Source organism: Leptodactylus fuscus, chromosome 1 (genome assembly GCF_031893055.1).
Source record: "Leptodactylus fuscus isolate aLepFus1 chromosome 1, aLepFus1.hap2, whole genome shotgun sequence".
In the NCBI taxonomy this organism is placed as follows: domain Eukaryota; kingdom Metazoa; phylum Chordata; class Amphibia; order Anura; family Leptodactylidae; genus Leptodactylus; species Leptodactylus fuscus.
In genome coordinates, this window is record NC_134265.1 from 267053821 (window position 1) to 267071192 (window position 17372).

The 17372-nt window shown below is 39.5% G+C and overlaps 1 protein-coding gene across 9 annotated transcripts in view; it reads left to right on the forward strand.

Annotated features, from left to right (window-relative positions):
• Positions 1 to 17372, forward strand: part of BLTP1 (bridge-like lipid transfer protein family member 1) — a 204638-nt gene extending 187266 nt beyond the window's left edge. For all 9 annotated transcript variants that reach the window (XM_075287049.1, XM_075286973.1, XM_075286984.1 and 6 more), the window contains 15 exons: positions 304 to 502; positions 819 to 1022; positions 1791 to 1970; positions 2182 to 2319; positions 2673 to 2918; positions 4503 to 4656; positions 5562 to 5719; positions 7307 to 7499; positions 7615 to 7832; positions 8718 to 8969; positions 10345 to 10548; positions 12002 to 12196; positions 13010 to 13144; positions 13663 to 13828; positions 16613 to 17372. In XM_075287049.1, the coding sequence (XP_075143150.1) occupies positions 304 to 502; positions 819 to 1022; positions 1791 to 1970; positions 2182 to 2319; positions 2673 to 2918; positions 4503 to 4656; positions 5562 to 5719; positions 7307 to 7499; positions 7615 to 7832; positions 8718 to 8969; positions 10345 to 10548; positions 12002 to 12196; positions 13010 to 13144; positions 13663 to 13828; positions 16613 to 16829 (2859 nt within the window). In that variant the 3' untranslated portion in view covers positions 16830 to 17372. The remainder of the gene's footprint in view (positions 1 to 303; positions 503 to 818; positions 1023 to 1790; positions 1971 to 2181; positions 2320 to 2672; positions 2919 to 4502; positions 4657 to 5561; positions 5720 to 7306; positions 7500 to 7614; positions 7833 to 8717; positions 8970 to 10344; positions 10549 to 12001; positions 12197 to 13009; positions 13145 to 13662; positions 13829 to 16612) is intronic.

Here is a 17372-nt window from a genome sequence, read left to right on the forward strand (position 1 = left end):
CTTGGACAACATCCAAGTGGTGAAGGGAACGTTCATCTGGATGCTTGGGGTCTGGGCAGAAGGTTTGTAAGATGATGACCTCGTTGACGTGGAAGGAGCAGACCACCTTAGTCAGAAAGGACAGTGTCGGACAGAGGACAACCATACAATATATCATAGACTAAAATGGGACCCCATAGACTATAATGGGGTCCATCAGATTTCCGCTGAAAAAATTATGGAGATAAAAGTCCTCCTTGCAGGACTTCTGTCTTTGCTGATACTAAGCAGAATGGTTTCAATCTTTGCCATTTTTTTTCACAGCCCTCCCAGATCAAGTTTAGCTGCCTGCCAGTTTCACGTGTTGAATGCATGTTGAAACTTCCATCATTAGATCTTGTGTTCTCCTCAAACCGAAGTGAACTAGAAACACTAGGAGCAGCCTATCCTTCAGAATCCACTGCTGGCAATGTTTCCATGCCAAGCGGATCAAAACCGGGCCCGAACAAGTTGGGGACTACAGGTATACCTTTTGTATTGCATATTGTGTACAACATTTTTTTTATTTCTGCTTTTTTATATGTGGACTTCAAAGGTTGACTTTACATTTAAAATGCATGTAATAAATGTGTATATCTTGCCAATTATCTAAAAGTAATTTTCACTGAAAGATTGGCAAAACAACAGTCCTGTGTGTTAACTTTGATACATTTAATAGTATATTAAGTGCATACAATGAAGAAAACAACCAGCCACCAGTTATGAATCTGAATGTCAAATAATATCACAGTGTATTGTCATTTCCATGTGTCTAACCTGAATGCTCTTCTTATTTACAGGGCCGTCACCTGGACTGGGAAGTCCTCTTGGAAGAACACGGCACAGCAGTAGCCAATCAGATTTGACCAGTTCAAGCAGCAACTCTTCAGGGCTGAGCTTCACAGCATGCATGTCCGATTTTTCTCTCTATGTGTTTCATCCTTATGGAGCTGGCAAGCAGAAATCTGCAGTTTCTGGTCTTGCTCCAGGACCCAGTGGTTTAGGTATGAGAATAACACTGTACGGTGTTTCCAGTTATTTCTCTGTGTGTATACAACTATCCCAGATAGCCTTTAACTGTTTAAAGGAACACTAAACAACACAGAAAGAGGAAACATAATAAAAACACATCCCCACACTTCCTTTATTCATCTCCTTGTTTTCCTTGCATCAATTTTGTCTGATGATGCAATTAAAAAATCTAAAACAAATCTCTATGTCTCCGGAGCTCAGCCATGTCCCCCTGCCCCCATTTTCTTGTGTGGCGGTAAGAAAACTGGCTGGAGCAGCAGAAAGGGTTGTTTCCATCAGTACCACTTTTGGGGTATATATATTGAAAGCCATATATATATATATATATATATATATATATTATATTAGAATCTTGGGCAATCTATGGAAGATGTAGAGAATGGAAACAATCTGGTGCCATCTTTAACCAACACACATCAATGTTCCTTTCTCTCTGTTAATTCCATTGATGTCATCATTGGGGATTTTAAAGAGAAGGGGAATCCCTTTTTCTGCTATTTTGTACAGTTCCAGTTCAAGCCCTACTGGCTGCTCTTAGAAATCGATAACAGTGTAGACCCTATGTCATAACAGGGACAGCATTTTTAATTCCATTTTAGATATAAATGGTGACAAAAGCATGATAGAACTCAGTGCAATGCCCGTTATTCAATATTCTGTTTGTATTTTATGGTAAGGTAAACCGTTCTTTAGGAGAGATTTTCTTTCTACGTTTCTTCAACAGTATTTTTCTTTTGTAGGACATGTTGATGAAGAGCCTACGTCAGTGACTGGCCGAAAAGACTCCCTCAGTATTAATCTGGAGTTTGTCAAAGTCAGTTTGTCTAGAATGAGACGCTCCGGGGGAACATCTTTCTTTGAAAGTGTGTCAGCTAACAAAACCACAAGTAAAATGGATACCACGTTAATAAACATCTCAGGTACAATATTGTTAAAGTTCAGTTATTTTTTTTATTAAGGTTTTAACAAGTATCAAAGTTTACAAGGACATAAAAAAAACACTGAGCAACACCAGATTCAGATCATCCAGGATAATGTAATAAAAAACAGAGGACCCCAATATATACTCTTAGATATCATGTACTTTATCGACTGAACTTGAAAACATTTATGATTTTTTTCCCCCCAAAGCTGTGTGTGATATAGGCTCTGCTTCATTCAAGTATGACATGCGCCGCCTGAGTGAAATTTTGGCATTTCCAAGGGCATGGTATAGAAGGAGTATTGCAAGACGACTTTTTCTTGGTGATCAAACCATCAATTTACCAGGTATGTAAAAAATAATAATAATAATAATTGATTTGTAAATCAGGTTAAACTTAATCCTTTAGCCCATGTTGGCTAACAGCTCTTGGTTCCCATTCATTATGAGGAGTACATTTAGAGTATGTACCTGTAGGGCTAACATCCCGCAGAATTTTCACAAAGAAAAATAGCAATAGCAACAGCAAAGTGGATGCGATTGTAAGAAGTGGATGAAATTACTTGTTAGGTGACATTCAATATGGACGTCAGATTGTGTAATATGGCTTTTAATTAATATTACAGATGAATTTCATGCGGCAGTAAATGTTAGATTCCTCAATCCTTTAATAATGTCTCTTGGGTTTTTTTGGTTCTAGCCTCTGGACCTGGCACTCCTGATTCTGTTGAGGGAGTAAACCAGCATCTTTCTCCTGAATCTTCTCGCAAGGCCTACTGTAGAACCTGGGAGCAGCCTAGTCAGTCAGCCTCATTCAGTCACATGGCACAGTCACCCAATGTTTTCAATGAACACGCACCAAACAGCAGCATGTCTCCTGCCTCCTTGAAATCTCCAGCTGTGACTAGATCTAGAAGCGTTTCTGATTCCTCAGTCCCACGAAGGGGTACGTATGTTAGCAGGAACTTGGCTCTAATAGATGCAGAGAGGTTGCTCACCTTGGCTACATTAGACACCAGGTACAAATAGCACATGGTAGATTTGTGAGCTGTCTTACATATTTTCATCTGGGGCCCAGGAACTTCAAGCAATGCCTTTGATTCTATCCAACTTAAATAGTTTCACCCGTTTATTTAAGAAAAGAAAATATTCAATTTAGACAGAAGAAAATTTAAAGCAGATTTTAACCCAAAATATTAATTGATCAAGTATTTGTAAGTTGGTAGCAGCCATATTCATTGTCAATTCAGAATTAGTGTACTAGAAGCCATTGATCAGCTGTCATTGTGTCAGGATGTTCTCTTGATAAACCAGTGACTTATTACCTTTAATTCTAAAAAGCCAATTCAGAAGTGACAACCAATATGGCTGAACTTGTACAGTAGTTCTTACCAATACAAAGCGGCCACCAGATTAGCATGGAAGAATAAATATATATGAAAGGCAAGCAAACTGTTATAACTTATGATATGATGCTAATACATTGGCATTTTTACGTTTTCCTTCTGCTGTGTTAAAATATTTTCATATTTAAATGCAGTTTAAGCTTTTACTAGGACGAAAGCAACATTCCCTTGCTAGAAGTGGCACGTGGCACGGATATATTCATATTGTGCTATTCCTCTGTTATTTCATTGACATTGACAACTGGGTGCTACTATATACCTTACCAAAGAAGGAGTGTGTCTTTACACAGTCTGATACTGTTAGCCCAGATTGACTAGTGTCAGACTCTATAGGAACGCCCCACGAGGGGATAATCCCCAATTTTAATTTAAAGGGAGTCTGTCAGCACAAATTGAGCTCTAAACTATTCACAGTACCTTGCAGGATGGTCAGCACAGTTTATAATGATCTATGTCCTATTCAGGACCGCTGCTCCATTTTTGTAAAAATCATTTATCCCTATGCAAATGAGCAGAAAAGGGCTTATGGGGCAGTTCCTTTCTATCAGTGGGCCTCACTATCTGCTGCTCCTAACTACTGCTCACCAATTGTACGGTGCATGTCTGATGATGCACCCCAAAGTGAAGGAAGCTGGCTTCAGATGCCCCCAGGAAACCGCCAAGAATCAGTGGAGGGAAAAGTTCTGCAATGGAGATGGGCAGATCTGAACTTAGCCTAAATTGTACTAAACTATAAACTCTTCTCATAACCAAATTCCAAATATATCGAACAAAATCTGATACTTCATGCTGTAGTTATTAGAGATGAGCGAGTAGTATTCGATCCAATACCTCCCCTGCATAATTATTGGTGTACTCTGTCAAATACCACGCGGTAAACGCAGTAAAAATTCAAGTCCCTTCCCACCTTCCCTGGTGCTTTTTACACCAATAACTATTCAGGGGAGCTATTCGATCGAATACTACTCACTCTTCTCTAGTAGTTATGTTTATTTCTTACAGTCTGCTTTGTTTTGTATAATTAAATATTTTAATTCATATGTTTCTTCATTGTCAGTGACCATTATACAACAGCAAAATCCTGTGCAGTACTTTAACATGTTTTCTGTCTTTCTCTCCTTCAGATTCCGTCACTAAGACTTCAACACCTTCATTCAGCAAACCCAATAAACTATCAAGCCAGCAGGGGTCGCCATGGGAAACACTTGTTGTCTTTGCTATCAATCTAAAACAACTGAATGTTCAAATGAATATGAGTAACGTTATGGGAAATACAACGTAAGTTGAGAGCAGATCATTTAGCTCCGCGTGCTGACTCTGAAATAACCTATGATTCACTGCATGACAAGACAATGTACATTACAGTTAGGTTTGGCCCATATTTGTAACCTGAATTTGTTGGAAAATAAGTGACATTATGTGGTTTTTAAATGAGTGGGGAACCACATTATTATTTATTTAGTATGCAAGTGAGAGACATTAGGAAGCCTGTCTAAATTTACTGCAGCAAATAATTGTCCAACTCCTCACAGAATAAAGTATCTGATTTTAGATTTGGCCAAACTTGCACGTTCAATTGTTAGTGTATTGAATCTTCCATGAAAACATAGTTAAAATAGGGGCCACACGGTGGCTCAGTGGTTAGCACTGCAGCCTTGCAGCGCTGGAGTCCTGGTGTTCAAATCCCGCCAAGGGCATAAAACCATCTGCAAGGAGTTTGTATGTTCTCCCTGTGTTTGCATGGATTTCCATCCCATATTCCAAAAAAGACATACTGATAGGGAAAAATGTACATTGTGAGCTCTATGTGGGGCTCACAATCTACATTTATAAAAAAAAAAAAAACAAAACATAGTTAAAATAGATCTTATGGGTTGAAGTCTTAACGTGCTATGAGACATAGGCTAGCTCCAAAACAAAAAATTGACACTGCTATAACAGATATTCATAGAACATAATGTGCCTTGCGTTCAGAAGTCTGCTGGCTTCGGTCTCAGAAAGTTCCTGCTGTTCATATTGTTTCCCTAAACTGGGAAGTTTTTGTAGTTAAATAATACCTACAATTCTAACAGACAAGTCAATAAATGTTCCGAATATTGCTTGTTCAGTTGGTCTTTGTTGTCAGACATTACTGATTTCAAAGAACAGCTACCAATTTAGCAAAAAAATGCTTTTTTTTTCAGCTGGACCACCAGCGGTTTGAAAAGCCAAGGTCGTCTGTCTGTGGGAAGTAACAGAGACCGGGAAATCAGTATGTCTGTAGGCCTGGGTAGATCTCAGCTGGACTCCAGAGGGGGAGTTGTTGGTGGCACAATAGACGTTAACACCCTGGAAATGGTTGGTAAGTTGGCCCACTATTCCACTCACTTTATAGGTGTGATTAGACAGTTGGTCTGACCACAGGAGGGCATAAAACTGTTTTCTCCATATCTTTTACCCTATAAGAAAGGCTCTCAGGACTACTTTTGGATAGTGTCATTGACTGCTAGACATGCCCCTGACTCATTTAAAGATATTTTGTTCATTTGACACACTTTGGAGCGGCGCATCATTGGACCAAGAGTAGTAGGCTGGTCATTTGGACAAATTGCCTGACATATCAGTTAGGAGGTGTTGGGAACAGTGGTTATGAGGGCATTGATACACAGTGAACAGGCACAAGATGGCCCAGACAGGCCACCATTAGATAGGATCGTTTGATCCTACGGCAAGCACTATTAGCTCCCATAATTTTGTTGCTCACCATACAAACATAAGTGGCTTCTTCTTTACACACTCTTATCTCTGCCTGGGCCAATTCCAGGCACTCATCCAAAGGAAATTTGTTGTCTTGGTGACTATTACTTGCCCTACAATTTACACACACGCCAGCCACTGTCACCTTCATTTGCAGAGGTGTCGTGGACAAAAAACCTGGACTTTTGTGAGCTGGAACTGTATCCTCTTTAGCAATAATTCTAAGTTCAGTTTTGAATCTGACAACTAACAGGTTTGAGAATGAAGGCCTCATGGTGAGCACTTCAGTCCTGCCTTTGCTGTTGAGTCACACTGGACCAATTGCTAGTGTAATAATCCAGAGAAACATTACATATAATAGTTGAACATCCTGCAGATACACTTGTCAACATCTCATGGTAGAGCTTCCAACTGGCATTTTTCAGCAGGATAATACTTGCCCACATTTAGCAAGGATTTCTCAAAGTCTCTGCCAGATTGCAACAATTTTATACATTTATGAGATCAGCGAAGGGACACCAGCTCAAGAACCTACGAGTGTACAGGATCTATAGGCACATGTGGCCTTAGATACCATATGGAACCTGTATGTCTGCAATACCCATCTTTTACCCAGGCTAGAAGCAGCCAAACAGGTTACTAGAGCTTCTTTTCAGAACTCCTCCTGTTATTCTTTTGCTCTAATATTGTAATCACCTACATATAGATGTAGCAGAGTTAAACTGAACTTCTTCAATTGATTAATGTGACATCTTATCACAGAAGACAACAACCAATGAAACGTCATGGGAAAAACAGATACATGACGGTTCTTGGTCACTAGTGAGGAATGCGATAGATCACTGTCAAAACTTGCATCATAAATTGACATGCAGCAGATAAGAAACCCACAACGGAGGTCCATTTACATTTCAGAATTTTTGCACAGGGTGTGGATGTGATTTGTTTACATGTCACCCACTTTCTACTGTTCTGTATAATACATCTGATAATCTGCCAGCAAGCCTGTGATGGTTAATGTGCTGCATATATCTGCCATGTGGACACATCCTAAATCTTTATGAAATAAGTAATGCGCTAAAGCAGTTTTGTATCAGTCCGACATGTGAAAAAAAGATGGAGAGAGTAGAGGTGGCCTAAATCTGTCCATTCTTAATGGATGTCTAATAATATCTAATATGCTTTATTGTAGCTCATATTTCCGAACATCCCAATCAACAGCCCAGTCATAAGATCCAGATCACAATGGGTTCCACCGAAGCTCGGGTTGATTACATGGGATCCAGTATCCTAATGGGAATCTTCAGTAATGCAGACCTAAAGTTACAGGATGAATGGAATGTTAACCTATACACCCCAATGGACACCAGCATATCTGACAAAAGGTATACATGGGTGTATTCTCTGTACATGCATTTGATTCCTTTGCAATGGTTTATTAATCCATCCAAATTCTAAATAAATAGTTTATTAATAGTTTTCATATTTTCTTTGCCTTAGTGTAATATTTATCCATGGAGACCTGCAGTGGGACATTTTTCAGGTGATGATTTCACGATCAACCACGCCAGACCTCATCAAAATTGGAATGAAATTGCAAGAATTTTTCACCCAGCAGTTTGACACAAGCAAGCGCGCACTATCCACTTGGGGTCCTGTTCCTTATCTTCCACCCAAGACCGTTGTGACCAACGTAGAGAAGAACTCACGGGAACAATGTATGGAATTTTGTATATATATATATATATATATATATATATATATATATATATATATACATATATATATATATATACATATATTATTACTTTCTATATACAACAAAAATTGTGTATTAATTACTTTTTTATCATATTAATTGGATATTTGAAACTGAGATTTGTGTTTTGTTTTACCATAGAATTTCAAAGGTAACCTGATAAGTGGTTTTTCCACCTTATGCTGGTTCCTGTCTGTGTCGTATCAAGTCATGACCTTACATATGGTGCACCTCATTACGATTTCTATTGTTGAATAGTCAAGTTATAGGCATGTGCAAATATATGATAGTCATACGAGGGGCAGGGATCCGCTTTATCTAATCCTGCAGTTGTTGCTCTAAATTACACCCGGCAAGATGGGCAGTTACGTAGGATACCAGGCTGAGGTTGTTTCTCTTATGTTAAAGGGGTTATCCAAGACCAAGAGTTTCAGGTAGTTGTGGACAAAACGTTGGACACAAAGTTGCAAAGCTTGTTTCAAGAAAGAACTTTAATTACCATGCTGAGACTGTAACAAGTTGTGCACCTGTATGTCCATCACATGACCATGGACTGTCCATCACATGACCATGGACTGATTTTTATACACTGGAAGTATACAATGATAGCACACAGAAATCTAGAAAACCATGAGAAATTAATACAGGAAGTATTGGAACATTGTACAACTTTTCATTATTCAATTAGTAATATTAATTTCCAGAAACTAGACAGCTTCTTTAAGGGGTTAAAGTGTTGTGCACTTTTGACAAATTTTTCTACGTTTTATTCAAAGTAGAGCATTGATTGCCATGAAATGGGAGAATAAATTGACCTCTTTTGCAAAATTCTTGTATTTTTTAGTGCTGGATGCAGCTCACCATCGTCACTGGCCAGGAGTATTGAAGATAATATCTGGTTGCCACATATCCTTGTTTCAGATTCCACTCCCAGAAGATACTGTTCAGTTAGGAGGCTCAATGAGCCTACATGGCAATCATATGACATTGGCTTGTTTCCATGGGCCTAATTTCCGTTCAAAATCTTGGGCATTATTTCATTTAGAAGAACCAAATATTGCGTTTTGGACTGAAGCGCAAAAAATTTGGGAAGAAGGTACGTATGGGAACTATAGTACTTGCCATAAGAGAACGTTAACCACAAGTAGTGGAATTCTTTTTGTCTGGTTGTCCATCTATTCTAAATGTTTATGAGGCATTTATTTGTGCATGTGTTAGAGTAAATATTAATAGCCATGATGAAGTACCAAAATGTAGATACAAGTCAGTGCTCCAGACTGAAAATAATATCTAGAAGCCATTGGTTTCTAGATGGAAAATCTAAACAAATTTTTAGTAGTTAAACTGTATAATGTTCTCTCCATCCAGTATAATGCTTCCCCCATAGCCCCACACACTTTTATGGTCTCCCTAGTGGCACCCTCACAGTATAATGCTTCCCCCATAGCCCCACACACTTTTATGGCCTCCCTAGTGGCACCCTCACAGTATTGTGCTATTTCTTGTGCCCCTCCCTCATATATTTAATGCTCAACCTAGTAACTCTCCATGCAGAAAATATGATGCTCTCCCCAGTGCCTCTCACAGTATATATAATGGCTGTCCCCAGTGGTCCTCCACTCTTTATAATGATATCCTTAGTGGCTCCATTCCCAGTTCCACACACTCTTTATCATGCTGTCGCCAGTGGGGCCCCCACTTTATTATGCTGCCCCAGTGGGCCCTGCTTTATAATGCTCTCACTGTTTATAATACAGTCCCCAGTGTCCATTATCCTTTATAATGCTCTCTTCAGTGTCTCCTGCTCTATAATGCTCTCCCTAGTGGCCCCACATAGTAAAAAGTACTAATGCCCATTCCATGGAGCTCTGTGCATATCTCTTTTTCTTGTCCTGCCACAGACATTACTAGCAGCTCCCTGAATGATGGAGCACAAAGCTTCAACATTCTATTCACTTTATATGCAGATAGAGCGAACACTGATACATGCAGCTTTTGACTTTTGCTAAATTCAAATGAGGCCAAGATTAGAGTCTTGATTCCATTTGCAAATTTCTGTCTCTGTCCCTGTAAGTGAAGAAAACAATGACACACATTTAAGTCTGAATTCTAAAGTTAAAGAGGTTGTCCCATGAAAAGCATCCTATCTATACTGCTAGTTTATGTGGATTTAAGACTTTTCCTAAATACATTGCTTTATCAAAACTGCTTTGTTTGGCCGCTATCTTAATTTATTCACATCATTGTTTACACTGTGTTTCCATGACCACAGGGCCTGTGCTTTAGCTGTAATTTTATGTTTGTATACCACTTGTTCATTGACCTGAGACTTAAGGTCTATATTTATGTTGCCATATTGATGAACCGCATTGGTAAATGCGGGCCTGTATATAAATGGAATATAGTTGTTGCTTTCCTAATCCGTGATTGATGCATAGTTAATGTAATTTCTGTGGTCTCTCACTTTTAAGGTTCAAGTGATCACTCAACATACATTGTGCAAACCCTCGATTTTCATCTCGGACACAACACAATGGTCACAAAGCCCTGTGGTGCTTTGGAGAGTCCTATGGCAACAATCACTAAAATCACACGAAGGCGCCATGAAAATCCCCCACATGGAGTAGCCAGTGTAAAGGAATGGTTTAATTATGTCACTGCGATGAGAAATGAAGGTAGGTTTTGTGGTGGGTTCTGTAAAACTCGATGTCACTCTCTGATATACTTTTTCTCTTTTGTTTGGTCCAATACACAGACTGCTCCCAACTTTAAGATGTATGAGAGACGCTAGCACAGGGGTAGGGAACCTTCGGCTCTCCAGCTGTTGTGAAACTACAACTCCCAGCATGTTCCATTCACTTTCATGGGAGTTCCAAGAACAGCAGAACAAGTGTGCATGCTGGGAGTTGTAGTTTTGCAACAGCTGGAGAGCCGTACGTTCCCTACCCCTGCGCTAGCACAACCTGTGGAAAAATTGTTGCTCATGGTTCCTTTCAATATTTACTGAGAGGAAAATTATTATTTCTCAAATGGGATGTCAGCTCTTAATCTACCTATATTTTCACTATATTACAGTAACACTTCAGTTGGGATATGATCACTTTCTCATACATCCTGTGTTTTTTATATAACAGCTACACACGTTAGATTATTAGTCTTTTTCTATTGATCAGTGTTTGAGTATTGTTTCTTCCCACTGACCACAGTCATACATTATGGCTGGCTTACAGCCAGATGCTATCTTACCTGTATTATTGTTGACAGGTTTATAGTATAGTCACATATTGCAGATTTGTAGCAGATATTTGTGACATTCTTCTGAATGTGGCTTACAAGTGAATGGCACTGATTATGCACCATATGTGACTATACCCTTAGTGAAAACGGTATTTTTTTAAGCCACAATAATACTGTGCACTGTATAGTAGAGCTCAGCACTCTGAAACCTTATATACCATTTTCCAAATGTCCCCGATTTGTGAATAATTGTCACTACGGATACTGATCTTTTACCAAAATATCATATTAGACAAATGTGAACACCTAACATGTGTTTGACTTATCTAAAAACTTTGTCACTAATGCAAAAGCATAATGGCCTTGAAATGGACTTCTGGGGGCTACTGCTCAAGATTTAGTTAGGTTATGGTTTATTACATTATTCTTTTCTGCTGTTAGTCTAAAGGTCCTTTGTCACCTAAAGATGCAGGCTTAGAAAGAGCACCAACTGACTACACATTGATCAGCGCTGAATTGCAATAGCCTATTTACACTGGCTACTGTGATCATATATACAGGGAATTATACCAAACAGCACAAATATAGGGAACGAGTATTCCTAGGAACACTTCTTCCTGATTATTGGCTATTTGTAGAGAGATGCACAACAGTATGGCTACAGCTTTTACTCTAGCACTGTAACATTCCACTGTAATGTCCACTGACCAAAACAGGCCTGAAAGTTCTGTGCCACAGTGTTACTGAGTTACACTTATATAGCAAAGTCTAATGTCATTTTGTGATTGATATCTATTAGTACAACATTAGTTACAATTGATCCTTAAATAATTTATCGGATTAAAATACCCCAAGGACCAAGATAGTCTATAACAAAATATTTTTTTGTAGAGCTCAACTTGCTGCGGAACGTAGATGCAAACAATCCAGAGAGCAGCACTGCAGTCAAAAATGCAAGTTTGTTGAGCGGATTTCGCGGGGGCTCCAGTTACAACCATGAGACAGAAACCATCTTTGCTTTACCTAGAATGCAGCTGGACTTCAAATCAATACATGTACAGGAGCCACAAGAGCCCGCATTGCAAGGTAATTCCCGTCAGCAAGATGAAAAGCCGTAACTCTTCTAACATTTGTACAGCTAAAATGTCAGAGTTTACCACTAATGTCATTTTGTACCATGATTTTTGATCAATTTTTATGTCTGCATTAGGGTTAGAGATGTGGAAGCTCCAGTGTTACTCTGCTTATAGCTGATAGTAGGGCAGCTGACTTTATCCTGTATTTTTTTTTTTATATGAGATGGCTGTGATCTGAGCTGCCTTCTGTATAAAATGTAGCCAAGCAGAGCTGTTTGTAATAATAGGAAGGCACAAGCTAATCCTAGCTTCTCAAGAGTTGCTCACAGCAGGACTAGCAGAAAGCTGTCTGGCCACTGACAATGACAATTAGGGTTGAGCCGATCTTGAGATTTCAGGATTGTTTTTAAAATCCGATTTCCGATCATTTTCCATTCAAACCCAATCCCAATTCCGAACCCATTGCAAGTCATTGGGATTTTTTTAATAATCGAAGATCGGATTTTAAAAACGATCCCGTTCACTACACAGCGTGGAGTCCAAAAATTGAAGCCTCCAGGCTGTGTAGTGATTTAAAAAAAAATCTTCTGGCTACTTAGTCCCCCCCCTGGTGTCCACTTACCTGCACAGATTGCTTCCGCTGGTCCGGTCCCCATTGTTCTTGCCCTTGTTCTCGCCCTGCTGCCCCCACCTCCAAGGTTAGTGTTACAGACCTAGGAAGAAGGCAGGGCTTGTGGCTTAGGAGAGTGTGGGCGGGTACAGGGCGGGGAGACGTGAGTGCTTTTTAATGTTATGTGTGTATTTCTCATTTTGTACCTTGCAGATGTTGACAGCAAACCAAAGGTGGAATGCAGTGTTGTAACTGAGTTTACTGATCACATCTGTGTCACAATGGATGCCGAACTTATAATATTTCTGCATGATCTGGTGTCAGCATATCTGAAGGAAAAAGAAAAAGGTACACTGATTAAAAAGTCCTTTTATTTATTTTATGTCTTGGCCATTTGAAATTGCAATTTCTTTGATAATCTCAGAATCTGAATTGTCCAGCAATATCATATATATATATATATATATATATATATATATATATATATATATATATATATATATATATATATATAGTCCATTATTCATCCAAAATGCGCTATTTTCTTTTTTTCTTATTTAAGGAATAGTTTGGTTAGTTAATGCATTTATGTCCTGACTTACACCTGCATCATATCCAATTCTACAAGGATACAGTGAGATATGCCAGTAATACAAAAGCATACCACAAAGTGTACTTTTCATTTTAATGTATCCTTTTATATGGAGTATAAGTAAATACATACTGCACAAAAAGTATCCCAACTCTCTTCTGACCTCATCTGGTGAATGGAGTCCTCTTGAAGCTTTTAGCACATACACTGTGCTTTATTTGTGTACTGAACAGCTCTTCTATAATATTTCCATTCTCTTGGTTTTTCTCTCTAGTTATTTTCCCTCCTCGCGTCTTCACTACTCGTTCAGGGCAGAAGAGTCCTGTGATACAGATCGATGATGGCTCTTCTGAGAAGGATAAAGAGGAGAGCCCTAACTACACATATGTGGACTGGAGGGAATTCATGTGCAATACTTGGCACCTGGAGCCAACACTAAGGTATGTATTCTTTCACTATTCTTCGTTTGTTGGTTTTTTGATTACCATCATCATACATCACACATTGCCTTTTACATTAGAAATGCATATCTTCTTAACAAATCGAATGACACCTCATCATGTCAGAGTAGAAGTTATCGGTATAGAAAGATTCTTTATAAAGGCTCTCACCTCTTTAAGAGCAGTGAAATAGAATTGTAAAGCATACAAAGTAGCAAATAAGAGAGGAGAAAAGTAGCAAAAGGATAGTAAGCTGCATCAGCTAAAACTTTATTGCTTACAGGTAAACCCTTTTATTAAAGAGGACCTTTTATCAGATCGGGCACATGCAGTTTTATATACTGCTGGAAAGCTGACAGTGCGCTGAATTCAGCTTTCCTGATCTGTGCCCGGTGTAAAGTGCTATCAGCCCCGGTACTGTAGCGCTTTACAGTCAGAAGGGCGTTTCTGACACTTAGCCAGGGACGCCCTTCTGCCCAGCAGTACCTATCGCGCTGTAAAGTGTGAGCGGGGAGGAACGCCCCCTCCCTCTGCTCAGACAGCTCGTCCATAGACGAGTGTTAACAGGAGAGGGAGGGGGGAGTTCCTCCCCAGTCTTAGAGCACAGCGCGATAGGAGCTGCTGGGCAGAAGGGCGTCCCTGGCTAAGTGTCAGAAACGCCCTTCTGACTGTAAAGTGCTACGGTACCGGGGCTGATAGCACTTTACACCGGGCACAGATCGGGAAAGCCGATAGTGCGCTGAATTCAGCGCACTGTCAGCTTTCCAGCAGTATATAAAACTGCATGTGCCCGATCTGATGAAAGGTCCTCCTTAAAGGGATTTTCACCACAGAATAACCATATTTAGATTTGTAGACAAAAGTTAAACCTTTTTGCAAATATAAAAAAAAAAAATAATAATTTTTTCTAATCATTGTAGTCTAATGTCTTACTCTGTTACCAATGGATATGACTATGAGTGCAGGAACTTCCTATAGTCTTATTCTATGATTTCCTTATTGTGTACAGACAGGCATGCATGACATGATAACTCGGCCACAATAATCATTGTCTATTGGAAATAGATCAAGACAAAATACTGTGAGCACTAGAAAAAAAAAATCTTAAAACTCTGCAAAATTTTTAGTTATTTATATTTGCAAAAATGTTTAACTTTTAATCGTCTACAAATCTAAATATGGTTATTTTTTGGGAAAACTTTATCTAACCTGACTTTCAGTTAAGAAATGAAACAAAACTTTAGTAAAGCTGATTTTTTTAACATGGTAACCTCATTGGTTGCCACTATAGCCAGCGACTGGCCACCACATTTAGGTGTCCATATCATAATGTCATTACTTGAGGACAGGATAGAGAGTTTGGTGGAAAACCAGAAACCAGTAAGGATTGTTACCGTATTTTTCGGACTATAAGACGCACCCAGGTTTTAGAGGAGAAAAATAGGGAAAAAAATTTTTCAGGCAAAAAATGGTAAAATATTTAATATATGGGAGTTGTAGTTTTGGAACAGCTGCAAGGCCACATTGACAGGTGACCCTGCAGCTGTTCGGGGATGTATAGGGCGTTTTTTTTTGTGGGGCCAGGTGTACTTTTTAGATATACCATTTTGGGAAATGTTTATTGCTTAGATCACCTTTTATTTAATTCAGAGGCAAAACAGAGAGAAAAACCCGGCAGTTTAGCACTTTTGATTTTGACGTTCACTGTACATAAAAATATTAGTAGACCGGGCATTTTCAGACACAGTGATACCTAATGTGTATGTTTCACAGTAATGTTATACTTTTATATGTATTCTAGGGAAAGGAGGTGAACTTTTATTTATTTTATTTTTTATTATATTTTTTTTAAGTGGTTTTTTTTTTTTTTTTACCATTTTATTATCTCCCGCCTAGGGGGCTTGAACCTGCAATCATTTGATTGCAAGTCCCATAGACGGCAATACAAATGTATTGCCGTCTATGGGAGATTCTATACATTACTATCGCGGAGGGTCATAGACCAGACGCGATAGTAATATATAGCTATGACAGGCCTGGGAGCCTTCATTAGGCTCCCGGCTGTCATCGGAACAGGTCGGCTCCTGCGGCCTCGCCGTGCAGGAGCCGGCCTGCATCACTAAAGGTATGGGGCCGGTGGGGACCGGCCCCGGGGATAACTGACTGCCGGGACCTGTGGAGGAGGAGTGGATTTGCAGCATGGCCGCGCTTCCACCGCTGGTTTTCTTCAGCGGCAGTAGCGCGGCAATCTGCAGGCCCCGGCAGCTAAGACACTCCCCGGCATCTGCTGTAATAGACCGGCGGATGCCGGGGAGTGTCTTAGCTGCCGGGGCCTGCAATATTGTCACACTCCTGCCGCTGAAGAAAACCAGCGGTGGCTGTAGCGCGGCAATCTACAGGCCCCGGCAGCTAAGACACTCCCCGGCATCCGCCGGTCTATTACAGCAGATGCCGGGGACTGTCTTAGCTGCCGGGGCCTGCAGATTGTCACGCTCCTGCCGCTGAAGAAAACCAGAAAACCCACATTCAGACTATAAGACGCACCCTCATTTTCCTCCGAAATTTGGGGGGGAAAAAGTGCGTCTTATAGTCCGAAAAATACGGTAAGTTATTACTTTATGGTTATTTAATGCATATTTTACACCATTCTGTGCTTATTGGACAGGCAATCTCTTTAATATCAAAAGATACTAACAGATAAATCTTAGTACATTCCTGTATTTTAGGCTCATGAAAGTGTCTGCTTCTGCACTACTATTATATAATATTTAATTTCCCCCATAGGCTTATATCTTGGACTGGAAGGAAAATTGATCCGGTGGGTGTTGACTACATACTTCAGAAGTTAGGTTTCCACCATGCAAGAACCACTATTCCTAAATGGCTTCAGCGTGGCGTAATGGATCCTCTGGACAAAGTCTTGTCAGTCCTCATCAAAAAGCTTGGATCAGCTTTACAAGATGAGAAGGAAAAGAAAGGAAAGGACAAAGAGGAGCACTGAACATGTATAAAATGTGAACAAATGACAAAGATCAAATGAGTTACATTTGTTTTTATATTGTACAGGAAGATATTTTAATATGGGTTTAGAAGTGAGAAACTGCTGTTGTCTCTCATCCCTGTGGACTGGTCAGCTCCATCTCTTCCTGTGAGCACACATTTGGCCTTTGTTGTGATGTGCTATTCTACTGCATTGTGTATGCCACTCCATGAAACTAGTTTCCTCACATTCTGGATGAGGGAAAGCCCACATTTGGTTTCCTTCAGCGTTCTATACATCTCAATATAAAGAAGACTCAGGGATGAGAGGGGTTGATAATTCCGTTGTGAATGTAACTGTTTACCGTGATGCATGCTACCTTTGCACAAAGGATAAAGCATTGCATGAGTATGTATATTTTGGACTAAAAACCGGGGTTCGACACTGTAAAAATGTCTGCAGTTGTGTTTTTAATATGTGCAATATGATTATTTTTCTGTAATAACTGCAGAATATTAACTGTGAATTTATGTGACTTTTTCCGTTGGCCATAACAATAAATTG